This window comes from Pogona vitticeps, chromosome Z, assembly GCF_051106095.1.
Source record: "Pogona vitticeps strain Pit_001003342236 chromosome Z, PviZW2.1, whole genome shotgun sequence".
Classification (NCBI taxonomy): domain Eukaryota; kingdom Metazoa; phylum Chordata; class Lepidosauria; order Squamata; family Agamidae; genus Pogona; species Pogona vitticeps.
The window spans coordinates 1223652-1251010 of NC_135799.1; the positions used below are offsets into that span (position 1 = coordinate 1223652).

The 27359-nt window shown below is 44.0% G+C and overlaps 1 protein-coding gene and 1 pseudogene across 2 annotated transcripts in view; both read right to left on the bottom strand.

Moving 5' to 3' along the window:
• Positions 1 to 27359, bottom strand: part of LOC144585057 (uncharacterized) — a 115703-nt pseudogene that overhangs the window by 79241 nt on the left and 9103 nt on the right. The window lies entirely within an intron of this gene.
• Positions 6281 to 27359, bottom strand: part of LOC144583070 (uncharacterized) — a 41188-nt gene continuing 20109 nt past the window's right edge. The window contains exons 3-4 of the mRNA XM_078382522.1: positions 14389 to 14476; positions 6281 to 11526 (exon numbers count right to left, since the gene is read on the bottom strand). Coding sequence (XP_078238648.1) covers positions 9565 to 11322 — 1758 coding nt within the window. The 5' untranslated portion in view covers positions 11323 to 11526; positions 14389 to 14476 and the 3' untranslated portion in view covers positions 6281 to 9564. The remainder of the gene's footprint in view (positions 11527 to 14388; positions 14477 to 27359) is intronic.

A 27359-nucleotide genomic window follows, 5' to 3' on the forward strand; every position in this document is an offset into this window, starting at 1 on the left:
CACACAGAAGCAGAAGACATCAAGAAGAGGCGGCAAGAATGAGCAGAGGAATTATATCAGAAAGATTTGGATATCCCGAACAACCCAGATAGAGTCGTTGCTAATCTTGAGCCAGACATCTTGGAGAGGGAAGTCAAGTGGGCCTTAGAAAGCCTGGCTAACAACAAGGCCAGTGGAGGTAATGGCATTCCAGTTGAACTATTTAAAATCTTAAAACATGGTGCTGTTAATGTGCTACATTCAATATGCCTGCAAGTTTGGAAAACTCAACAGTGGCCAGAGGAGTGGAAAAGATCAGTCTACATCCCAATCCCAAAGAAGGGCAGTGCCAAAGAATGCTCCAGCTACTGTACAATTGCACTCATTCCACATGCTAGCAAGGTCACGCTCAAGGGATCAGCAGCATGTGGACCAAGAACTCCCAGAAGTACAAGCTGGACTTCGAAGGGGCAGAGGAACTAGAGACCAAATTGTTAACATGCACTGGATTATGGAGAAAGCCAGAGAGTTCCACAAAAAGATCTCCTTCTGCTTCATTGACTACACAAAAGCCTTTGACTGTGTGGACCACAGCAAAACTATGGCAGGTTCTTAAAGAAATGGGAGTGCCTGATAACTTTAGAAATCTATTTGTTGGACAGGAAGCAACAGTTAGAACTGGATATGGAACAACTGATTGGTTCAAAATTGGGAAAGCAGTACGACAAGGCTGTATATTGTCCCCCAGCTTATTTAATTTATATGCAGAATACATCATGCGAAAGGCAGGACTGGAGGAATCCCAAGCCGGAATTAAGATTGCCGGAAGAAATATCAGCAACCTCAGATATGCAGATGATACCACTCAGATGGCAGATACTGAGGAGGAATTAAAGAGCCTCTTAATAAGGGTGAAAGAGGAGAGCGCTAAAAATCATTTGAAGCTCAAAATAAAAAAACTAAGATTATGGCCACTAGTCCCATCTTCGTTACGCATCCTTCAGTCTCAAAAGACTATGGTAACATGCTCTGTATGGAGGACTTGGAACAGTGTCTAGTGTGGCTGAGGAGGCCAATTTGAGAGTGACCATCCCTTCCACACTGAAGACAACTCGTACAGTGTGTCCCCTGTCCATCTCCCTGGTTTTGCTGCTTTTGTGATTTCCTCTTTGCCTCAGCCTGCTGGGCAAGGGTCTCTTCAAATTGGGAGAGGCCGTGATGCAATGCCTGCCTTCAGGCTGAACACTCAGATGTCAGGGTTTCCTATCTGTTGAGGTCTATTCCTAAGGCCTTCAGATCTCGCTTGCAGATGTCCTTGTATCGCAGCTGTGGTCTCCCTCTGGGGTGATTTCCCTGCACTAATTCTCCATATAGGAGATCCTTTGGAATCCAACCATCAGCCATTCTCACGATGTGCCCAAGCCAACGTAGACGTCACTGTTTCAGTAATGTATTCATGCTGAAAATTCCAACTCGTTCTAGGACTACTCTGTTTGGAACATTGTCCTGCCAGGTGATACCAAAAATCCGTCGGAGGCAACGCATATGGAACGTGTTCAGCTTCCTCTCCTGCTGTGCACAAAGGGTCCAGGACTCGCTGCAGTACAGGAGTGTGCTTAGGACACAGGCTCTATAGACCTGGATCTTTGTATGTGTCACCAGCTTCTTATTGAGCCATACTCTCTTTGTGAATCTAGAGAATATGGTCCCATCACCTCCTGGCAAATAGAAGGGGAAGATAAGGTGGCAGTGACACTTTCTGGGGCTCCATGATCACTGCGGATGGTGACAGTAGACACGCAATTAAAAGACACCTGCTTCTTGGGAGGAAAGCGATGACAAACCTAGACAGCATCTGAAAAAGCAGAGACATCACCCTCCCGACAAAGGTTCACATAGTCAAAGCTATGGTTTTTTCTGTAGTGATGTATGGAAGCGAGAGCTGGACAATAAAGAAAGCTAACCGCCGAAGAATTGATGCCTTTGAATTGTGGTGCTGGAGGAGGCTCTTGAAAGTCCCCTGGACTGCAAGGAGAACAAACCTATCAATTCTAAAGGAAATCAAGCCTGAGTGTTCACTGGAAGGACAGATGCTGAAGCTGAGGCTCCAATACTTTGGCCATCTCATGAGAAGAGAGGACTCCCTGGAAAAGACCCTGATGCTGGGAAAGCGTGAAGGCAAGAGGAGAAGGGGATGACCTAGGATGAGATGGTTGGACAGTGTCATCGAAACAACCAACATGAATTTGACACAACTCTGGGAGGCGGTGGAAGATAGGAGGGCCTGGCGTGCTCTGGTCCATGGGGTCACGAAGAGTCGGACACGACTAAACGACTGAACACACACACACACATGAGAAGAGAGGACTCCCTGGAAAAGACCCTGATGTTGGGAAAGTGTGAAGGCAAGAGGAGAAGGAGACGACCAAGGATGAGATGGTTAGACAGTTAGCTCTCGTCCATGGGGTCACAAAGAGTCGGACACGACTTAATGCCTAAACAACAGCAAAGTGTGGATCAAACAGTTACTTAAAGATTTAAATATTAATGTAACTGAGCCTTTGTCTATTTTTATGGATAACATGACATGTTCTAGTTTATTTGAGAATACAAATGTAAATGATAGAAGCGAACACATATGTACAAAATACTGTGATGGGAGGCAGGGTGTAAAAGAGGGAAAAGTAAAGGTTTGCGCTGGGGATGGGTAACAATAATATTTATTAAGGGTAATAACTAAGAGCCCCGCCCTTGGTCTTCTTGGGGAAATTGGAGCCATTAGGGCACAATAAGTTAAAATATTAAAAGACAAATTAAACAATATAGATTTAAAATGCAATTAAAAAGGGGAAAACATGAAAACGTGGAAAAGATCAAAACTGTGTGCTAAAATAGGGTTCAGGGATTCACTTATAATTGCGCTTTTTCTGGAGGAGAAAGAAAAGAGGGAGGGGGCAGGGAAGACGGAGGTGGGAGAGAATAAAGGGGGGGGAAGAAACCCAGTCACCGCCTCGCCTTCCCTTTGGACCCCCCCCCAAGGAAATAAGGAAGGAAAGGAAAAAAGGAAAAGGGAGGTATCTCCTATGAAGGAAGGATAAAACAACCACCCCCTCCCCCGCAGGATGATTCCCTGCACAAGCACACACACATGGCATGGAGGGGATCCCAGAGAGCTTCCTTGTGTCCCCCCGTGGGATCATGACACCCCCATGAAGAAAGAGGTGGAGGGGGAGGAAAAGGGGGTCCTTTTTTCCTTCCATGTGGAGCAACACGGGGGGGCTTTGCTGCGCTTTCCCCGCCCACGGGATTGCCTGGAGGGGACCCTCCCTGGGGACTGGGGGGCCCCTAGTGTTCATGCTTGGAAATCCCACCCACCACAACACAACACACTCACACACAGAGGCCTTTGGGGGGTCCCTTTGTCTTGGGAAGGCAAGGGGGGAGGAGGAAGAGAATAAAGGGGGGGAAGAGACCAAGTGGACGCTTCTCCTTCCCTGCAGAGAATGGAGAGAGAGAGGAGGGGGAGGGACCCCCAGGATGATTCCTTGCATGCACATGAACTCAAATACATGGCATGGGGAAGGATCCCTGCGAGCTTCCTTCTCCCGCCCTGTGGGATCCTGACCCCCTCCCTCTCTCTCTTCCCTAAGCCTAAGCCCCAATGTGTATAATACCGATGTGCAGGGAACAGGTGTACATAGAACAAAGAGACAGAGATTGTGTGTATACCATGCAGAAAACCGAAGCTGAATTTCTGACATACTGAGCGCGTTACCATGGTCTTTTGAGACTGAAGGATATCTAAGTGTAGTCAGGTTGCAGGCATGTCATTCAATCTGGCTAGAGAAAATGCTCTTCATTTTTGTGGATACTTAAGCAGGGAAAGGAAAGCGCCTGGTTTTCCAATCTTAAAGGGGATGTGGGAAAACAGTAGTGAAGAGGTCCTATTGGCTGCCTTCCATAGTTCCAGGAATTAATTGTCTAAAATTCTTCTTCTGATCATTTGGAAGGCTTGCCTTTGATTTAGTGAGCCCAAGGAGTCACTATTCTTACAGGGCTATTCTAGGCCTGTCAGCTCAGATGGAAGCTGTTCCCACATTCTTTGCTTTTCAAAGGTTTCCTCCTTGTACGAGTTCTTGGATGAATAGAAAGATGACTGCTTTCATGGAAAGTCCTCCTACATTCCGTGTATTTCTACGGCCTCTCCCCTTTATGAAATCTTTGATATCTACAGGTCAGAACTTAATTAGGATACCTGAATCCACAGGAATCCTACAGAAATTTACAGACAGCCCAGACAAGGAGATTCCACAATTCATCAATCTTGTCACCACTGGAGGATAACTGACCCACCGGGGTCCTGCCAGAAGCCCTCTCTGAGAGGTTGGTCCATCTCTCCCTTTCTCTCTTCAGCTAGTGTGCCTCTCTCCTCCCTGATCTTTCTCCTCCACTTTCTAACCTCTTTCTCTCCCCAATAGGAGGGTTTCTCCGGTCTTACTTCTCTCCAACTCCTTTCTGCCTTTCATGAGGTATCATCAAGTTCTCCCACTGTTTGGTCCAGGGATTCTCCATTCATATCAACTCCCAGCCTTGTGGTAATATCCTCTCCTTCTTTTGCCCTCCTACCTCTCCACCTTTCACTCTCTCCCTTCTTGATGGTTCCCCAAAATATATTTCTCTTCCCTCCTCCTGTCTTATTCCTTTCTTTTTCTCCTGCACCTCTGCTGCTACCCTAATGTTCCTTTACCTAGTTGATCCTTTCCTCTAATGAACCTTCTGTTTCCCTCACTGGAACTTCCACTTTAGACACCCCAGGCTCTTTATTTCCAGACTCTCCATCCCTTCATTGGCCTAAACTTTTGATTCTTCACCCGGAACTATCTCTATCTCCCTGGTTTTCTCTGTGACCCTTCTCATCTCTCTATCTTTCCATTCTCCCCATGGAAGTGTCACTTCTCTGACGGTGATATGTTCTGTCTCTGGGGCTCCATGGGCTTCTCCCTCCTCTTTTCAGGAAAGGACAGCACTCTCGTCAGGATGGGTTCAGCCCGACTTTCTCCGTCAGATAGACAGCCAGTGACAAGGTGTTTGAAGCTCATCTGGGTATCTCACAGGAAGTCTTTTAATTGTTCCAGTGATTCCAGGCAATTCCAAAACTTGTTAATTCTGTACAAGTTCATTTATTTACATCAATACCAGATTGCCTACTTAAATACAGTGCCTCACTTAGCGGTTAATTCGTTCTGAAAAAATCGCTGCTAAGCGATAACATCGCTAAGCAAAATAAAATCGTCGTCATTGTCGTTTAGTCATGTCCGACTCTTCGTGATCCCATGAACCAGAGCATGCCAGGCCCTCCTGTCTTCCACTGCCTCCCGGAGTTGTACCAAATTCATGTTGGTTGCTTCGATGACACTGGCCAACCATCTCATCCTCTGTCATCCCCTTCTCCTCTTGCCCTCACACTTTCCCAGCATCAGGGGCTTTTCCAGGGAGTCTTCTCATGAGATGGCCAAAGTACTGGAGCCTCAGCTTCAGGATCTGTCCTTCCAGTGAGCACCCGGGCTTGATTTCTTTTAGAAATGATAGGTTTGTTCTCCTTGCAGTCCAGGGGACTCTCAAGGGTCTCCCAGCACCATAATTCAAAAGCATCAATTATTTGGCAGTCAGCTTTCTTTATGGTCCAGCTCTCACTTCCATACGTCACTATAGGAAAAACCATAGCTTTGACTATGCGGACTTTTGTTGGCAAGGTTATGTCTCTGCTTTGTCATCACTTTCCTCCCAAGAAGCAGGTGTCTTTTGATTTCATGGCTGCTGTCTCCATCTGCAGTGATCACGGAGCCCAAGAAAGTAAAATCTGTCACTGCCTCCATATCTTCCCCTTATATTTGCCAGGGAAAAAAGCCCATAGAAACACATTAAAATGTGATTAATGCATTCCTATGGGCTTAAAACTCACTTTTGAGCGAAAATCCTCCATAGCGCTGCCATTTTCGGTGCCTCTAAAGTGAGGAATCCATGCCTGAAAACAGCGGGTGGCCATGTTTTTTCCCGGTGGCCATTTTGAAACCACCAATCAGCTGGCCGATAATGGAGGCTTTGCGATGATCGCTTCCCTGCGATCATCGCAAAGCGAAAATAGCCCATAGGGACCATTGCAAAGCGATCACTTTTGCGATTAAAAAAACATCATCGCAAAGTGATTTCGTCCCTAAACAAAGTGATCGCTATGCAAGGCACCACTATATACTAAACCCCCCAAAATATGTAAGGCACTCTTACAGGCATGAGGAAAAACTGTAGATAGAGATCTTTAAATCCAAACATCATACAGTTACACAAAAACTGCAGGCTAACTTAAAATACATCCTTGCACCATGTAAAAAGATGCAGCAACTTAGATTTAGATAATAGGGAAAATTTAAGATGTGTTTCAATCTAAAATGCAAACAATAGTAAAACACTGGTGCTCATAATCTAGAAAGACAGAATACATCTTCAGAACACTTCAAACTTTCTAAGAATACAATGATAAAAATAAAAAACCCTTATCATTTTCAATGAAAGACACGCAAATATATTCAAACTTTAAAAATAAATATATACAAAGAAAAAAAAGAGCATTATTTGGCTGTAAGTGTGTTGTTAAGAAACAGAAAATTTTGTTCTCACTCTGCCGTTTGTAAAATCCATTGGTGGCTGTCAATGCCACACTGTTATCTTTCCATTCTTCCAAGGACTTTCACCTGGCATCATGAAACCAAACATCTATGTTTCTCCTTTCCTTTCTAGTAACACTTTGTGTGAGATCTCTCCCAGTATTTATAACCCTTTGTTTTGCACCAATCAGCAAAAACAAATTTTCCCAAGGCTTAGATTTCCCAGCCTCTGAGAAGCTCAGATGTTAAAAATCAAAGGATTTGGTGGAGGAGGAGCTTCGTCTTGGTGAAGCTAGCAGCTCTCGGGAATAGCTCCCGGGGAAAGCTAGAACCACTTCGGTCTGGGACCCTTCCAGAAATGGGGGGGGCAAGGAAGAGTCAGGAGAGACCCTTCTGCAGCAGTTTGTGAGCCACAGAAGTTAGAAAATTGGGCGGCAACTTGATTTGTCTTTCTTCTGGAAATTCACATCAGCACAGACGAAGATGGACGCCATTCTTGGCAACTAGCCAAAGACAGCTCCGTTCGCCGAGAATAAGAAAACAGAAGCACGGCAAAAGTATACATCAAAGTAAGTGGAAGCCCTTGTTCTATGAAAAACCTCATTAAATGAAGAACAAGTGATTGTGTGCAAATTTATGACCAAATGAGATAAGGAGCGGCATTCTTAGCATTCCAGCTTTACCCAAGCTGAAGGTCGGGTTATTTCGAAAGGAACAGCCAGGCAGAAATAGCTCGTGTCTCCATTAAAGGAGGAAAAATAACTCTTGAAGAATCAACTGACGGGCCTTGAAAAAATAAATTCTGTTGCAAACTGTTCACTTTGGACCCCTTTGCCTCTGTGGTTATATATTTTTGGACTGTGTGGGACTCTGCTTTCCGTGAATAATATACTGCCAGGACTCTGCTGGATCTCCCTGTTCGGGGGAGGAGAAGGAAGCCTTTGGAAGTAAAAGGAAGAAACGAACTGTGAACTGGGGGCTATGTGGCTTGAACTGAACTGAGATCTTGACAAATGACATTCTAATAATAGAGTCTTGCCGGGTGAAGGTTAAAACAAACTTGGAGAAGAGAAAAGAAGGGGGGGGGAAAAAGAAGCAACCGGTCTGAAGATATTAGCGACTACAAAGACACTTGAGAGATCTATGTTTTAGATTCCGTCTCCTACTTGAATGTACCTGCTATCTTATTGCTAATATGGTATAGTTGTAAGGTGAAATATTAGAAATATTGGATGTGTACTGGGGTAAAGGGGAGAGGGAATTTTAAGTGAAAATAGTGGAAAATGGAACCTCCCCCTGAGAAAAATACTGATCGGTGGCTAGACTGGAAAACTTCTTTTCAGATGTCACTGTTGCAAAAATTCATGCAGGTAAATTATTATATTGACCAGATGGAAGACGTGATTGGAGGCTCTAGGGGAGGGAAGGTAGCAGAGGTTAAATTACACCAAAAAGAGATCTCAGAACCGGCTGTATTGATGAAGATATCAGATAATATACAAGGGATGGAGGACCACCCAGTAAGAGATGTAGTGATTGAGGTTGAAAAGCAAACTTTGAATGATATTGTTTCCCCTTTTAAAATATGGAAGGAAAAAGAGTCGCAGAAACAAAACAAGCACAGGGAGGAAAGGGGAGGGGAGAGCAGGATTTATATTATTTTGGGTCTGCTGAGTGCATTCTCAAGAAAAAAGGAGGGTGAAAGAGGGGATATATTTCACAAATGGCCTTGGTGTTCTGATGCCGTGGGAATAACATAGATTTAAGCTGTATTACATGTACAAGCTGAAAGCTAAAGAGGTTAATACATAGACAAAATAGTCAAAAGAAGAAGAAGAAGGAAAAGAAGAAGAAAGATGAATCTTTATTGGAACATGAATAGATTAGATGTTTATATACTTGATATGTAAGATTGAATGATTATGCATTTGATGTTTTCTTATTCTCAAAACCCTTTTTCCATCCCCCCCACTGCCCTTTGCCTTTTGTATTCCTTCCCCATTACCCAATAGTTTTGAAAATAAAATTAAAAAATTAAAAAAAAAAGAATCAAAGGATTTGGTAACCTCTGACCCAGTACAGTCCAGCGCCCAAAGAGATCTGAGCTTGAAAAACCAAACTTTCCACTCTTTCCAACAATCCCTGCCATGCCAAAGCAGTATAGTTTCAATATAATAGCATAGAAGCACCTAATTCTTCATAAATCATACCATATATATGTAGTTGTTTATAAAAATGAAGTAATGCAAATTCATTGGTACCCTCTTTAAAATTCAATTACTATTATTATTTAGGAGGATAAAGACTTATAAAACAAATGACAACTTCTCTCTCTTCACTACTTGCTTTTCTTCCATCAGTTAGCCTTAGAACATCCATCCCTTTCTTTTTACACTAATTTTATAAAAGCTTCCACTGGACAATATATGCTTATTCCCATTTTTTAGCAAAATGTTCCACGTCTATTTTGTGGTATCTCTCTGTTAATTACCGATAGAAGTAAAACACATCACAAGTGGAACTTCAAAATGGACTCCTTTTTCTGTTTTGCATTGAGTCAGGTTCTGGTTGCTTAATCTTTCCATTGGAAACCAGCACAAAACTGAACGAGCTTTTTACACGTTTTTTAATTATCAGGAGCTCTAAATAACCCTCTTTCCACATTGCATGCATTTCTATGGTTTCTCCCGTGTGAGTCCTTTCATGTCTCCTAAGGTGACCACTGCGACTAAAGCTCTTTCCACATTCCATGCATTTATGTGGTTTCTCCCCAGTGTGAGTCCTTTGATGTGATGTAAGGTCACCACTGCGACTAAAGCTCTTTCCACATTACATGCATTTATGTGGTTTCTCCCCAGTGTGGGTCCTTTGATGTGACTTAAGGTTACCAGTGCGACTAAAGCTCTTTCCACATTACATGCATTTATGTGGTTTCTCCCGTGTGGGTCATTTGATGTGATGTAAGGTCACCACTGCAACTAAAGCTCTTTCCACATTCCATGCATCTATGTGGTTTCTCTCCAGTGTGGGTCCTTTGATGTGATGTAAGGTCACCACTACGACTAAAGCTCTTTCCACATTCCATGCACTTATGTGGTTTCTCACCAGTGTGGGTCCTTTGATGTGATGTAAGGTTACCACTGCAACTAAAGCTCTTTCCACATTCCATGCATTTATGTGGTTTCTCCCCAGTATGGGTCCTTTGATGTACCCTAAGCTGACCACTGCGAGTAAAGCTCTTTCCACATTCCATGCACTTATGTGGTTTCTCCCCAGTGTGGATCCACTGATGTGACTTAAGGTTACCACCATGGCTAAAGCTCTTTCCACATTCCATGCATTTATGTGGTTTCTCCCCAGTGTGGGTCCTTTGATGTGATGTAAGGCTACCACTGCAACTAAAGCTCTTTCCACATTCCATGCATTTATGTGGTTTCTCCCCAGTGTGAGTCCTTTGATGTGATGTAAGGTCACCACTGCAACTAAAGCTCTTTCCACATTCCATGCATTTATGTGGTTTCTCCCCAGTGTGGGTCCTTTGATGTGACTTAAGGTTACCACTGCGACTAAAGCTCTTTCCACATTCCATGCATTTATATGGTTTCTCCCCAGTGTGGGTCCTTTGATGTGACTTAAGGTTACCTCTCTGACTAAAGCTCTTTCCACATTCCATGCATTTATGTGGTTTCTCCCCAGTGTGGGTCCTTTGATGTACCTTAAGTTCACCACTGCAACTAAAGCTCTTTCCACATTCCATGCACTTATGTGGTTTCTCCCCAGTGTGGGTCCTTTGATGTACCCTAAGCTGATCACTGCGAGTAAAGTTCTTTCCACATTCCATGCATTTTTGAGGTTTCTCCCCAGTGTGGGTCCTTTGATGTACCCTAAGCTGACCACTGCAACGAAAGCTCTTTCCACATTCCATGCATTTATGTGGTTTCTCCCCAGTGTGAGTCCTTTGATGTGAATTAAAGTTACCTCCCTGACTAAAGCTCTTTCCACATTCCATGCATTTATGTGGTTTCTCCCCAGTGTGGGTCCTTTGATGTACCTTAAGTTCACCACTGCAACTAAAGCTCTTTCCACATTCCATGCATTTATGTGGTTTCTCCCCAGTGTGTGTCCTTTGATGTACCCTAAGCTGACCACTGCGAGTAAAGCTCTTTCCACATTCCATGCATTTATGTGGTTTCTCCCCAGTGTGAGTCCTTTGATGTACCCTAAGCTGACCACTGCAACTAAAGCTCTTTCCACATTCCATGCACTTATGTGGTTTCTCCCCAGTGTGAGTCCTTTGATGTACCCTAAGCTGACCACTGCGAGTAAAGCTCTTTCCACATTCCATGCATTTATGTGGTTTCTCCCCAGTGTGGGTCCTTTGATGTACCTTAAGGTCACCACTGTGACTAAAGCTCTTTCCACATTCCATGCATTTATGTGGTTTCTCCCCAGTGTGGGTCCTTTGATGTACCTTAAGGTCACCACTGTGACTAAAGCTCTTTCCACATTCCATGCACTTATGTGGTTTCTCCCCAGTGTGAGTCCTTTGATGTGATGTAAGGTTACCACTGCAACTAAAGCTCTTTCCACATTCCATGCATTTATGTGGTTTCTCCCCAGTGTGGGTCCTTTGATGTGAAAGCAGATTTCTTCTCCCGCTGAAATTCTTTTCATATTCCATGTTTTTGTATGATTTCTCCCCAGGGTGAGTTCTTTAATCTGAACTAGCGGCACTGGTCTGAAGCTGTCTCCACACTTCAGGCATTTAAGCCATTTCTCCTGTCGCTCATGGGTTTTTCTAAGCTTTTCTTCCTGGCTTCACACTTGACTCTTTTCAGGGACAGAAGAAGAGGCTCTGTATAATTCTGGCCATCATGTTTGTTACCTAATAGAGAAAAAAGAAGGTATATTTCTCCTGAAGGCTTTATTGGCAACATTTGAAAAAATAGCCGTATTATGAAAATAGCATGGACTCCCCTTGCCTGAATTGATACTTCCAAAGGGACAGTGATGGGAAAACATAGTTGATTAATATTAACCACTATTCAAAATACTATCAAACATGGGCCATCAAGTCAATTCTGACTGATGGCTACCCTTTTTTGGGGGTTTCTAGGTAGAGAATACTCAAAAATCGTTTCCCATTCCCTGCTTCTGGGACCCTACAGTTTCCCAAAGGCCACACAAGCTGACCTTACCCGTGGGAGACACAGCAAGGAACCTCTGGTTCTGCATCCAGATATTTAAACCACTGACCTATCCAGCCAGCTTACTCAGAAATACAAGGATGGGGTTTGATTAGAATTGAGGTTTTACTGGAAAAGTTCCATGGTTTACTTGCAAATTTCCTCCATTGTACAGTACTTAATGTAAAGATATTGAAAGTCCATAAATGTATTGAAAATGGTGAACACATGAAAGGAGAAAAGGAAAGAAGAATTGGAGAACCTGGATTAATAAAAAGCCACTGTTGGCTCATATTTAGCTTGCAATCTACAACAATTCCAACGTCCTTCTCATTCGTAGTTTTGCTGAGCCAAGTATCCCCCATCTTGTAACTGTGGAATTGATTTCTTTTTCCTAGGTGCAGGACTTTGCACTTAACTGTGGCCAGGTAGGATCTTGCCAAAAAGAGGGGGTACCCGGGTACCTTTTGAACAAAGAATTTGCAATTTCTGCGGCTTAGAACCAGATTCAATCACACACATCCTTTGTCACTGCCCTGAGTTTAAAGATATGCGTGCTTGTCTATTAGGTTCAATAATTTCAAATTTTTCTGGCCCTCCTCAGTTACTCACAGGTTTCCTCCTTAATGACTATTCACAAAAAATAACGGCCTTAGCAGCCGAGTTTCTTACAAAGGTTCTCTCCGCCCAGGGCTCTAAAAATTAACTAGACTACTCCAAAGTATCTCCTATTGTGTTTTTTGCTGTTGTCTTTTTTTAGCCATGTAACTACCATTATGTGTATCTCTATTTGCTATTAATTTCCCAGTATAATTTTTTTTTAAGTTTCCTATGCCAATAAAGGTTACCGAATTGATTGAAAAAGAGGGGGGAAACATAAGTTAAACCCTACCAAGGATGAAAGAAGGTATAATATTACAATATGAAATAAACTGATAAATAGAACTAACATGCAAGATGTTTGGAGAGAAGTGAAAGGGGAGGCAAATAAGTTTACTTTTTATTCATCAGCATATAAAAGTTATTTTAGGATAGATTATATATATTTGCATCTAGTGATTGTGATTTAAAGTTTGTAAGGCAGACGTAGGGTTAATAAAAGTAGCAGATCACACATTGTTGAATATGGATTTTAAGGGTACATGTGATTCTGATAAAACTAGGAGGTGGACGTTACATACAAGAATTTTATCACAAAATATTCATATAGATCAGGTCACTGAGAAATTCAGTAAATTTAAGTCTTCAACATACCGTATATGGTGGCGTACAAGACAGGTTTTGGGGGCCCCCAAAACATGCCTCCAAGTGGTGGTCCCGTCTTGTACGCCGGGTGCCAGGAAGGAGCTGCCGCCGCCGCCACCACCGCCGAGAGAGTGATGCGGGGCCGCGCTGGCTGGGGAGGAAGGCAGGCGGCGAGGCAGGCAGGTGGAGGGAGGGAAGTGGCACGCGCTTGTGTGTCCGCCCCCCGTTTTCCCTCTTCCTTCTCCTCCTGCTGCCGCCGGCCAGCCCAAGCCTCTTCCCGGCGCCGCATTTTGGGGGGGGTCGTCTAATACGGCCCGTCGCCTAGTACAGCGGCATATACGGTACTCACATAGGACAGCCGGAGGAACAAACTGCGTGTAGGTCAGCCAAAACCCTGAAGCTGAGTCACTGGGAAAGTTTGAGGCTGCTGTAGCCACGGGCAGGCGCCTGGGATTGTAGGGGCTGAAGTTGGTATAAAAACAGGTCAGGCAGAGCATTCGTTGCTGCCCCTTTGCTTAAGGGTGGTCAGGCTGAGAGTGGACTCGTGAGCAAACACTCATTATCGTTCTGTACACTCCAGTGGCCAAGAGGTGGAGCAGGACTCCCCCCATAACCACTACCGTTCACAGAGCGACATCCCACAAGGGGAAATCCTAGAAGCTGACAGTCCGACAATCCACCGCTTCTCTTCCAAACCCAAGGCAAAGGTCAGGGCTGTTTTTCAGCAAGTGTGGATGGCAGGGAGCAGAAGAGAGGGTGTCCTGTGTAGACCATCTTCACTGCTCCCAGTCCTGCTGTCAATATCCAGGCTGCCCTTTCCTATGGGAAGCCTGGCAACTTAAGGAACATCAAAGGTGGGGACAGAACTGAGGTTCCCTGTTAATCGATCATCATAAGAGTTTTAAGTAAAAGTTGATGGTTCAAATCAAAATCCCCCAGTCTGGCTTGTCTGTTCAGGGGGAAGAAGCAGGGAGGCTTGAAGGGGAACCACCCCCACACACACACACCCCAAATCAGGACGACCAAGGGTTGCCTCTTGTCAGGAGGACCTGCCCTTGGTGAGCATTGGGGTTGGGGTGAACAGGATTGAGTTTTTATTTTAAAAATACACCAAAATACGATACAAAGAAAACCGTACCCCCAAACACCAGCACTTTGCACATGTTGAAAGAAGAACTGTGGTGTCATGGATGGAGTCCCAGACTGGAAACCTGGAGACCTGGATTCAAATCCCTGCCGGGGCAGGGAAACTGAGAGGACAGAGTGTGCGGGGGGGGGGCAAGGCTACTTCAGCCACCTCTTGAAATCTCACTGACCTTGCAAACGTTGGAGGGATCTGGGATGTGGTTCTTTCTTTTTGGTCCCAAAAAAAGCAAAGGGAGTTCAGCTCAGTCTTGCCCCTTCCTGGGAGAAAAGAAAAACAGAAAAGATCATCTGGGAGGCTTTACGGATAAAGCAAATCAAAAACATTTCCTTCTGGGATGTGCTTTCCTCATGTTTCTATTGGAAATGAAGGGAGGAAGGGAGGGAGGGAGGGAGGGAGGGAGGGAGGGAGGAAGGAAGGAAGGAAGGAAGGAAGGAAGGAAGGAAGGAAGGAAGGAAGGAAGGAAGGAAGGAAGGAAGGAAGGAAGGAAGGAAGGAAGGAAGGAAGGAAGGAAGGGAGGAAGGGAGGGAGGGAGGGAGGAAGGGAGGAAGGGAGGAAGGAAGGAAGGAAGGAGCATCTCATGCCGGGCTCCGAGATAAAACCTCCACCAACCCAGGGAGGAAGGGGGGGCAACAGGCGGGAACCAGAGAGCAACAGGAACCATGCTCCCCATGGACACCTGCGATGAAAGCACCAGCATACAAGATGGTATTTCTCCCACTATTTATTTGAAATATTTTACCCCACCTTTCTCCTTAAAAAAGGTCACAATGCAGCTTATGTAAATCTTTAAAACACAAGATTTGAACGTTCTTGAAAACAGCAAGTCTACAAACCTTAAAAAGAATCAAACCAAAGCTACACTAAAAATGGTAAACAAAATCAACATCTAGAAAACACCAGAGCCCGTGTGATGTGGTGGATTTCTGTTCTCAGGGGACCCTTTGTTATTTCTTGTCATTTCAGGGATCCTAACGCAGAGCGTGTCTCCAAAGGCGCCCCTCGGCCTCCGCGCCCCCTCCATGGGCCAAGGGCCCCGTGTGTTGTGGGGTTGCCGACCCAAGGCGGGCAGAGTTCAGGTCTCAGGACTTTTCTTGCCGGCTCTCTTCCAACCCCCAACCTTGCTTAGGCTTCGCTCTTCCCTTTGAGCTCACTGCCAACCTCGCAGGGTTTTGGAAAGGCGGCCACTGAGGGTTGGGTGGTCTTGGTGTCTGTTGCCCCTGCAGTAGAAGAAAGCATTTTGTGGTCACTTGGTCTGGAACGGACCCTTCAGAGCCATTCACTCCACAAAAGACCTGCCCAGAGAGGGAGATGCCGCAGAAGGAGAGGCTGGGTTGCCTTTTCTGGTCCTTCCTTCCTCCTGCCCTCCACGTGGAAGGACCAGAGCCTCTTGCGGCCTCTTTCCAAAGTCCCTTTTTGCTCCACCCCATGGAGAGCCAGGAACTGGAGGCAGGAGGGCAAGAGATGGGAGGCAAGTTACTTTCTCCCGTTCCTCTCCCCTGACCCACCGGGGCTGCTGCTGGGAGGATTCAGTGGTGTGGGGGAGGGTCTCCTTGCAAGGAAACTCCCCCCACCATCCTCGTGGATGATGAAGCCCCCCTCCTAGGGCCTTGCAGGGGCGGAGAGGTCTCCCTACATGTGGGGGATCTCAGATCTGGACCCCAAAGATCCCCTCTTCCCCCCCTTTGAATCCCCCTCCCCCTCGAGGAGACCCAGAAGGAAAAGCGGCCTTGCAACCACAGGAGGGAACCTCGGCCATGCTCAGAGAAGCTGCCCTCCCTCACCCGGGAGTGGCCACCTCGCCCCCTGTGCAGATCTCACCCCTGATCTGCCCCTCCGTCACCCCACCTCCATCCGGGTCCTGATCCGGGAGGCGCCACCACCAACCCCCCCCCCGCACGAGAGGAGGAGGCAGGCAGGCAGGTAGGCAGGCGCTGCTGCAGGTCCTGCTTCTGGCTCCCCTTCGAAGGGGCCTCCCGGGGAGGAGCTCTTCTCCCTCCCCTTCGTAGCTCTAGGTTCCCTCCCCGTCCCCCCCTCCCTGCACGAACAGTGGGGGGGGGAGAATGGCAGAAAGGACCGGCGGGGGGTGGTTGGAGGGCAGGAAGGCTCCAAATGGGGGGGAAGGGGCTCCCCAAGGTCTCCCCACAAAGAGGTAGAAAAAAGGAGACCCGAGGGATGGGCAGAGCCGAGGAGAGGAAGGGGGGGTTCCCATCAGCTTCTTCCATCATCTCCCTCCACAACAGCCGGACTCTTCCATGGGTTTCTTCTTCCAAGCTGCAGGACTTGGCACTTGACCGTGGCCAGGCAGGATCTGGCCCAAAAAGAGGCGGGGGATATTATTAAATGTAGCGGTGAGGGTTTATGGGTTAGGGTTTTTCTTAGGAAAATAGTTAAAGTTTGAGGATTTGTTACTACTGGGTGTTGCTTTGCTGGGGTATGTCGTCAGAGTATGGGACCAAATGGAGATGTGATGCTAAAATGGAATGGCTTAAAGTCTTGATAAATAAAGATAAATGTTAATAAAGAGGAACATAAGTTAAACCCTACCAAGGATGAAAGAAGGTATAATATTACTATATGGGATAAACTGATAAATAGAACTGACATGCAAGATGTTTGGAGAGAAGTGGAAGGAGAGGTAAAGAAGTTTATTCTTTATTCATCAGCATATAAAAGTTATTTTTGGATAGATTATATATAGTTGCATCTCGTGATTGTGATTTAGAGTTTGTAACACAGACGTTGGGTTAATAAAAGTAGCAGCTCACACATTGGTAAATACGGAATTTAAGGGTACATGTGATTTTTGTCCCAAACCTAATCACTATATTAGATATTTGTGCCTCTTTGCCACTAGGTCAGTCTTCCCACAAAAGGTGTTCGTCGTTTAGTCATTTAGTCGTGTCCGACTCTTCGTGACCCCATGGACCAGAGCACGCCAGGCCCTCCTTTCCTCCACTGCCTCCCGGAGTTGTGTCAGATTCATGTTGGTTGCTTCAGTGACACTGTCCAAACATCTCATCCTCTGTCGTCCCCTTCTCCTCTTGCCTTCACACTTTCCCAACATCAAGGTCTTTTCCAGGGAGTCCTCTCTTCTCATGAGATGGCCAAAGTATTGGAGCCTCAGCTTCAGCATCTGTCCTTCCAGTGAGCACTCAGGGTTGATTTCCTTTAGAATGGATAGGTTTGTTCTCCTTGCAGTCCAGGGGATTCTCAAGAGCCTCCTCCAGCACCACAATTCAAAGGCATCAATTCTTCGGCGGTCAGCTTTCTTTATGGACCAGCTCTCACTTCCATACATCACTACAGGAAAAACCATAGCTTTGACTATTTGGACTTTTGTTGGCAAGGTGATGTCTCTGCTTTTTAAGATGTTGTCAAGGTGTGTCATCGCTTTCCTCCCAAGAAGCAGGTGTCTTTTAATTTCATGGCTGCTGTCTCCATCTGTAGTGATCATGGAGCCCAAGAAAGTAAAATCTGTCACTGCCTCCATATCTTCCCCTTCTATTTGCCAGGAGGTGATGGGACTAGTGGCCATGATCTTAGTTTTTTTTGATGTTGAGTTTCAGACCGTTTTTTGCACTCTCCTCTTTCACCCTCATTACAAAGTTCTTTAGTTCCTCCTCACTTTCTGCCATCAGAGTGGTATCATCTGCATATCGGAGGTTGTTGATATTTCTTCCAGCAATCTTAATTCCGGCTTGGGATTCCTCCAGTCCAGCCTTCCGCATGATGTATTCTGCATATAAATTAAATAAGCCGGGGGACAATATACAGCCTTGTCGTACTCCTTTCCCAATTTTGAACCAATCCGTTGTTCCATATCCAGTTCTAACTGTTGCTTCCTGTCCCACATATAGGTTTGTCAGGAGATGGATAAGGTGGTCAGGCACTCCCATTTCTTTAAGGACTTGCCATAGTTTGCTGTGGTCCACACAGTCAAAGGCTTTTGCATAGTCAATGAAGCAGAAGTAGATATCTTTCTGGAACTCTCTGGCTTTCTCCATAATCCAGCGCAAGTTAGCAATTCAGTCTCTAGTCCCTCTGCCTCTTCGGAATCCAGCTTGTACTTCTGGGAGTTCTCGGTCCACATACTGCTGAAGCCTACCTTGCAGGATTTTGAGCATAACCTTGCTGGTGTGTGAAATGAGTGCAATTGTACGGTAGTTGGAGCATTCTTTGGCACTGCCTTTCTTTGGGATTCGGATGTAGACTGATCTTTTCCAATCCTCTGGCCACTGTTGAGTTTTCCAAACTTGCTGGCATATTGAATGTAGCACGTTAACAGCATCATCTTTCAAGATTTTAAATAGTTCAACTGGAATGCCATCACCTCCACTGGCCTTGTTGTTAGCCAGGCTTTCTAAGGCCCACTTGACTTCGCTCTCCAGGATGTCTGGCTCTAGGTCAGCAACTACATTGTCTGGGTTGTCCGGGATATCCACATCTTTCTGATATAATTCCTCTGTGTATTCCTGCCACCTCTTCTTGATGTCTTCTGCTTCTGTTAGGTCCCTCCCATTTTTGTCCTTTATCATGTTCATCTTTGCACAAAATGTTCCTTTAATATCTCCAATTTTCTTGAACAGATCTCTGGTTTTTCCTTTTCTGTTATTTTCCTCTATTTCTTTGCATTGTTCATTTAAGAAGGCTCTCTTGTCTCTCCTTGCTATTCTTTGGAAGTCTGCATTCAATTTTCTGTAACTTTCCCTATCTCCCCTGCATTTTGTTTCCCTTCTCCTCTCTGCTATTTGTAAGGCCTCATTGGACAGCCACTTTGCTTTCTTGCATTTCCTTTTCTTTGGGATGGTTTTTGTTGCTGCCTCCTGTACAATGTTACGAGCCTCTATCCAAAGTTCTTCAGGCACTCTGTCCACCAAATTGAGTTCCTTAAATCTGTTCTTTACTTCCACTGTGTATTCATATGGTATTTGATTTAGATTATACCTGAGTAGTCCAGTGGTTTTTCCTACTCTCTTCAGTTTAAGCTTGAATTTTGCTATGAGAAGCTGATGATCAGAGCCGCAGTCAGCTCCAGGTCTTGTTTTTGCTGACTGTATAGAGCTTCTCCATCTTTGGCTGCAGAGAATATAATCAATCTGATTTCGATATTGCCCATCTGGTGATTTCCATGTGTACAGTCGCCTCTTGTGTTGTTGGAAAAGAGTGTTTGTGATGACCTGCTTGTTCTCTTGACAGAACTCTATTAGCCTTTGCCCTGCTTCGTTTTGAACTCCAAGGCCAAACTTCCCTGTTGTTCCTTTTATCTCTTGACTCCCTACTTTGGCATTCCAGTCCCTTAGAATGAGAAAAACATCTTTCTTTGGTGTCAGTTCTAGAAGGTGTTGTAAATCTTCATAAAATTGTTCAATTTCAGTCTCCTCAGCAATGGAGGTTGGTGCATAAACTTGGATTATTGTGATGTTGAATGGTCTGCCTTGGATTCGTATTGACATCATTCTATCATTTTTGAGATTGTATCCCATTACAGCTTTACCCACTCTTTTGTTGACTATGAGGGCTACTCCATTCTTTCTATGTGATTCTTGCCCACAATAGTAGACATGATAATCATCTGAGTTGAATTCACCCATTCCTGTCCATTTTAGTTCACTGATGCCCAGGATGTCAATGTTTATTCTTGCCATCTCCTGTTTGACCACCTCCAGCTTCCTGGGGTTCATAGATCTTACATTCCAGGTTCCTATGCAGTATTTTTCTTTGCAGCATCGGACTTTCCTTTCACTTCCAGGCGCGTCCACAGCTGAGCGTCCTTTCGGCTTTGGCCCAACCACTTGATTACCTCTGGAGCTACTACACAAAAGGTGTTACCTGCTGTTTACCCATAGAAGTAAGGGAGAGATAGTTTTGGTCCTCCAAATGTTGTGAGACAGCGGCTTACAGCGACAGAAAAAAAAGAAAACTAAGTAACCCCTCAAATTAAATTAAACCCTTCCCCCTTTGGAGTCAGAGACTCCAGCCTCGTTAACCCCTCTATTCTCCCTAGATTGGTTTCCAGTATGTACTGAGTAAATATGCATGCATCATAAACTTTGCCCTACACTCCTGTCTTCTTCTGGGCCCAAGAATATATTAGTCCCCAGCTTTGCTTTACATAGTCTCTTGGCTGTTCCCGTAGTGCTTCTGATAGAGTGTCCAGCTCTGCCATGTCCCATAACTTCTTTAACAGCTCTTCTATTGTCGGAACCTCTTCGGTTTTCCATTTTTTGGGCCCAGAGTAATCTAGCTGCTGTGAGTATATACATGAGACAATACTTCAATTTATTCAAGCCGCTCAGAGTGGTAAACCACTCAGAGTGGTCAATCTGACCAGATGAGCGGGATATAAATCAAATAAATAAATAAATAAATATTATCATTTATTCCTGCCATGACATTCAGTAATGCCATTTCAGGTTTTATATCTAATTTTTGCTGAGTAATTTCTTTTGCTAAATCCCATACCTGTGTCCAATAAATTTTGACCTTTTCACATGTCCACCCCATATGATAGTAAGTTCCTGCATTGTTTTTACACTTCCAACATATATTGCTGTTACCCTCTGACATTTTTGCTAGTCTTACAGGTGTGTAATGCCATCTGTAGAACATTTTGAGTATATTTTCTCTTAAATTTACTGGTTTAAACATGGCTTTCTTTCCACATCTTAGTCCAATCATCAAGATCCAAGTTGTAGCCAAAAAAAATTGCCCATTTTACCCTTGTCTCTTCCACCCTCTCATCCTCTCAGTCATATTCTAATATGTGTACATTTTCTTAATTATTCTTTCATACGTATATATCCACAGTCCGTCCACCTGGACATTGCCCTTGAAAAAAAAAAAAACCACAGTCCTATCTTTTTTGTATCTTGAGTCTAATTTTACCATTGACCACCAATCGACATGTATACCCATTTTTTTCAAGCTTTTTTGTCCTTTATCTTCTGCTCTTTGTTTAACAGATTTTCATATGTGGTTAGCATTCCTTTCTGGTTCAGGGTTTTAATGTAAATGCTTCTATAGGTGCCGCCCACAATGGGATTTTCTCATAGGTTTGTGCTTGAAATTTCTGCCATACCATCCCTAGGACCTTCCTAATGATATGTTCTCCAAACTGAGAGTGTTCATTATGTGTCCCATACCGCACATATGCATGCCATCCCATCTTTAAATCATGTCCCTCTAATTTCCTAAGTCTTTTTATTTATTTATTTATTTATTTATTTATTTATTTATTTATTTATTTATTTATTTACTTACTTACTTACTTACTTACTTACTTACTTACTTACTTACTTACTTACTTACTTACTTACTTACTTACTTACTTACTTATTTTATATGCCACCACACTACCCAAAGGTCTCTAGGCGGCTTACAACATTTAAAATACAATAAAATTTGTAATAATTAAAATACAATTAAAATATATATATATATATATATATATATATAAATTGCCATCGGACCCACAGCTAATATTATTTCAATTAAAAGCCTTCTGGAACAGGAAGGTTTTGACCTGGCGCTGAAATGTCATCAGCGTTGGCACCAGACGAATCTCAGTTGGGAGGGCATTCCATAGTCTGGGGGCAGCTGCCGAAAAGGCCCTTTGTCTACAAGCCATCCCTCTTACCTCCTTAAGGGGCGGCTCTTTCAAAAGGGCCCCCTGGCTAGATCTAACTGCCAGGTAGGTTCATATGGAAGAAGTTTTCGGTCCTTTAGGTATCCAGGGCCCAAGCCCTAATAGGCCTTATAATATAGTAGCCAATTCAGCAAACCCATTCCCTCCCTTTCTTTCAGGTCTTGTAGCAGTTTAAGTTTTATTCTTGGCTTCTCATGTTTCCAAAGTAAATTTGCTGTTAGTCTATCCAAGTCCTTGATATACTTAAAATTCAGTAGTATTGGGAGATTTGAAAATAAAAAAACGAGTTTGGGTAAAATCATCATTTTTATTGTTGATATTCTTCCCATAAGTGAAACTTGTAGTTTGCTCCATTCCTCCAGATTTTTCTGAATTTCTTTCTGTATTGCTAAATAGTTCTCTTTCATTAAATTGGTTTTTTGGCGATGACCACCCCTAGATATTTAATTTTTTTTCACCACCTCAAAACTGGAGTTCCATGCTAATTTTTCAACATATTCTTGCTTTATGTTTTTTGTCATGAATTTTGTTTTTTTGATAGTTTACTTTAAATCTGGCCACCTGCCCAAATTCTTCTATAACTTTCAACAATCCTTCAGGATTTTCCAAAGGATTTTCTAATATTATCACTAAATCGTCTGCATACGCTTGTAGCATAAATTCTTCTCCCCTAATTTTAAGTCCTTTAATAGCTTTCTTATTCCTGATCTGTCTGTTAAGTATTTCCAATACTAAAATAAATAATAGGGGGGATAGTGGACAGCCCTGTCTTGTTTCTTGTTCGATCTGTATATTCCCAGTTAGGTTACCATTCACTTTTATCATGGCTACTTGCTTAGTGTATATTGCCTTGATTGTTTGTAGATATGTTCCTTGAAGGCCCATTCTCTCCAGTAATGATAGCATGAAATCCCAGTTGACATTATCGATGGCTTTTTCCGCATCCAGGAAGATTAGCATCATCTGCTTTCCAGGGTGCATTTCATAATACAGTGGTGCCTCGCATGAGTGCACCGTTTAACGACAAATCCGCATAGCGATATATTTTTTGAAATCGCTAATGCGATTGCATTGCAATGTTTTAATGGGCAAAACATTGCATTGTGTTGATCGGTAAGCGTTTCGCTTACCGATTTTCGCATCGCGATGTTTTTTTAAACAGTTGATCGCCGGTTCCAAAATGGCCACTGGGTGCCCAAAATGGCCACCGCAACCATTTTCGTGCCCTGCCCTCGCTTACTGAGGGTGTGAAAATGGTGGCGCTATGGAGTATCTTCGCTGAACGGTGAGTTTGGGCCCCATAAAAGGTAAAGGTAAAGGTTCCCCTTGACAATTTTTGTCCAGTCGTGTCCGACTCTAGGGGGCGGCGCTCATCCTGCTCTTCAAGCCATAGAGCCAGCGTTTTGTCCAAAGACAATATTTCCGTGGTCACATGGCCAGTAAATCACTGGTCTTAAATTAATTAATCAATCACTGTTTCTCAGACACTAGCTCACACAAACTTCTCCCTCACTGACAGGCCCTTTCTCACTCTCTATCAATCTTTCTAATCACTCATCTTCCAAATTCAAAAATCTCCCTCTCTCACACACATCACACACCTTATATAATCCAGCTCCTCCCCCTAAAAACCCTTTCATTCCAAAGCTTGGGGAAATTCCTGGAAAACCCCAAGTGGGGAGGAGGCCTTTTTGGTAGGGGGAGGAGTAGGAGGAGGAGTCTGCAATGGGTTGGTGGGTGTAGGGGGTGAGGGGATAGGAAGGGCTCCAGAGGAATGGGGCTTGGAGGGTGGAGAAGATGGGTCGGCAGGGAGTTCAGACCCAGTCCCCTTTGGCTGCCCTCCAACTAGGCAGACTCTGCCCCCTTTCCCCTCCCCCTCTCAACCCCCCACCCTTCCCCCTTCCCTGACCAGCCCTGGAGGGGTAGACAGGAGGGGGGGAGCTCAGCTGCAACACCCCACAACCTGCATCCCTGGAACTGACATCAGCTGATGCTCTACAAACCGACTGGGACACACCTCATTGGAGGTGGAGACTGCAGGCTCAGAAGCCACAGGGACTCCTAATGGCGGAGCATTCTGAGCCCAGAGGCTAAATACTCAAAGCTAAGTTTTCATAATTTTGGGGTTAGAAAAGAGTCTGTGTGGGTCTTCTAAAGAAAGGTGTCTTATAAATGGAAAAATATTGTATTTTTTGAGAACAGGTTTATCAATCTTCTTAACCTCTTCTCCAATGTTTTCTTTGAAAAATGTTTTTTTCCAAAATTCCCTCCCTTCCATGCATTTCTAAACATTTTCATATTAAATCCTTATTGTTTGTTATAATACCTGAAATACATACATACATACATATAAACTTTATTGTTTCTGGCCATAGACCTTTACAATATTGTTTCTACTGTAGCATATAAAATCCAAATAAAGCAGGTAATCACCTTAAAACCATTAAAACCATTAATTACCTTAAAACCATTAAAACCAATAAAACCAATAAAACCCAGTCTAAAAATATTGTCATAATGTAAAACGTCAATCCACTAGATACAGCATTTATGTGGCATTATGATCCCTGAGAAATCGAAGCCTCAGCTTCTTAGCTGCTAGTGCAAATTGTGCTACAGCATATGTAATGTACAACTGTGCATCGGCAAGCAAACCTACTACTGTTTCAGTGGTATTACAGTTAAAATACATCTGAATGATGGGTGACAGAAATCTTTCTCTAGGATTTTTATAGAGAGGACAGAACAGTAGGTAATGAGTTAGATCCTCAATTTGGTTGCAGCCGAAGACACATTTCTGTTCCTCGCATTCTTTTAAGACCAATTTTATTCAAGGATAGCAGAACCAGGTCATCAGCGTAAAGCAGTATTGAAATCTTCCTACAGCCAATGGCTGGAGGGAAGAATGTGGGGGAAGCCATATGAGGGATAAGGCTGTTTATATAAAAGTTGAAAAGAAAAGGTGCTAAAATACAACCTTGTTTCACCCCTCGTGTAATGCTGACCTGTTGTGACAGAGTTCCCTGTAAGCCTATACGCACTTGCATCGTATTTTCTTTATGTAGTAGCTGTATGAGCCACAGGAGTCTCTTATCAATGTTTGTTTTTTCCAGTTTATACCAAAGGTGTTCTCTATCTATCAGGTCAAAGGCTGATGAAAAATCCACAAAGGCAGTGTAAAGATATTTGTTTGGAGGTTTGGTGTATTTACTAATTACATGGTGTAGAACAAAGGCTTGGTCTATTGTGCTTCTGCCTTTTCTGAAGCCTGCCTGTTCTTCGAAGATGATAGAGTGTTTGTTGTCCCAATCTAGGAGCCTATTCAAGAGGTATCTGGCGTAAAGCTTAGAGGCCACATTGAGGAGACTGATGGGTCTAAAGTTACAAGGGTCTAAAGGATCTCCTTTCTTAAAAATTGGCACAACAATGCTAGTTTGCCAAACTGCAGGAAGGTTGCCTGTACTATTGATGTAGGTGAATAGACTGGCTAGAATGGGAGACCACCACTGAATGTCAATAGCAAAGACCTCAGCGGGGATCATATCTTCACCAGGCGCCTTGCCATTCCGGAGAGTTTGAATCAGGTCCCCAACTTCTTTGGGGGAAACAGGTGGCCATTCAGGGGAATTAGAGAGGGTCTCATGAGTAATATTTCTATGAATACTACCCCCAAAAATGCGACTGAAGTGGGAGACCCATACCTCTGGCGTGATGGAGTTGGCAATCTCAAAGGCTTTCTGTGAGAAGCCTCTTTCTATCTGCTTCCAGAATTTGGGGTCATTACCCTCAATGAGGGCCTGGCCCAAAGATTTCCAATTCTCTAAATAGAAAGCCTTCTTTTTTCCTCTAAGCAGAGATTTATATTCTTTCCGTAGATGTAGCAGGGAAGCTGTAGCTTCGTCAGTGCCAATATGTCTCGCCTGTCTTGTTGCTCTACTCAGCTCTTTTTTCTTGGTCTTACATTCCCTGTCGATCCAGGACCATTGAGCTTCAGACATTCTTTCTGGGTGTGTAACGGTTAGGTGTGGTTTAAGTGCGAGAATTATGTCCTGGTAGACCTTGCAAATATTCTGGGTCCCCAGAAGAGCATGTTGTCGTAGCTCTTGGAGTTTACTGGTGCTCAGCATCTTCCTTATACTGTCATCAGTTTTAATAGACCATTTAAGCCTTTTCTCACCTAGAACGTGGCCTGGCATTTTATGGTCTGTTAATACCCCTGACTGGTTTTGTTGGAATCTTAAGGGCACTCTGAGAGGCAGGTGGTCACTTTCTGACCTGTCATCGATTGCTAGAGAGTATACATAAGGGAGGACAGCAGAAGATCCTATAACATAGTCTACCACACTAGCACCCTTATCTGTTAGAAAAGTGTAGTAGCCATTTGAGGTGTCCAGGTAAGAGCCATTTAGGCATACAAGATGGAGTTTGTAGATCAACTGAAAGAGGAATTTGCCATAGTTGTTGATTACCTTGTCTTGGGAGGTTCGGGCGGTGCTTTTATCCATATCAAGCTCCAAGCCAAGGGCTTTTTCCATTATATATAAACACTGTTTCCCATTCTAGCATTAAACTCACCACAAATTAGAAGAAGATAGTTGGGATATTCAGAAAGTAATGTATCAAGAATGTCCTCCAATTTAGCCCAAACCTCTGAGGCAGTACCAATTATTCTCGGTGGGAGATAGACGTTGACACAGATCAAAGGACATGGTTTGCAGCCATGTATTGTTAGAACTTGCCAGTGGCTAGAGTTCAGTTCAGCTATCTCTGTTGCTATCAAGCCAGTAGTGGAGGAAATTGAAATAGCCAAGCCCCCACTTCCTCGTCCTGAAGCTGAATTTTTTTGAGCTGGGAATTCCCATGTCCTATATCCCTGTAAATTTAAAGAGTCTTTCTCCAGAAGCCAAGTCTCTTGCAGGCAAAGTATGTCAAATGTCTGGAGGTACTGTATGAAATCTGAGTCAGCCAATTTATTCTTCCATCCTGCAATATTCCAAGATAGCAGATTCAGAGGCTGGCATTGTATCTTATCTGGTGTTAGTCAATCTTGGGAGAGGGCAGCTAGAGGGGCATATCTGTTGTCCAGGTGCCAATCAGACCTACTGGAAGTTCTGAGGTGACTGGGTAGGTGGCTCTTCCCCTTGGAGGCTTGATACATTCTGTGACTACTGGGAGACTTATTGACACCAATCCTTGGAGACTCTCTTTTTTGTATTCTCTGGCTGTTACGTATATTTGTGAAACCACGGGGTTGATTGATCAAGATATTATTGGGGGCAGATACAAAAGGTGGACATGCGTCTTTCCCTCTGTAGTTTAAGTTAGGCTCAGGGGGTGTAGCACCAGCATGGGTGGGGGCATTTCTCCTGTGCCTGGAGTACTCATAATTAAAAGAGGGCTCAGCAGTTCTTTCTGATTTTCCATGAGGTGTTGGAATCCTTTTAGAATTTACATTGAGTCCAGATTCATCAACCATTACCCTCCCATCAAAAGTA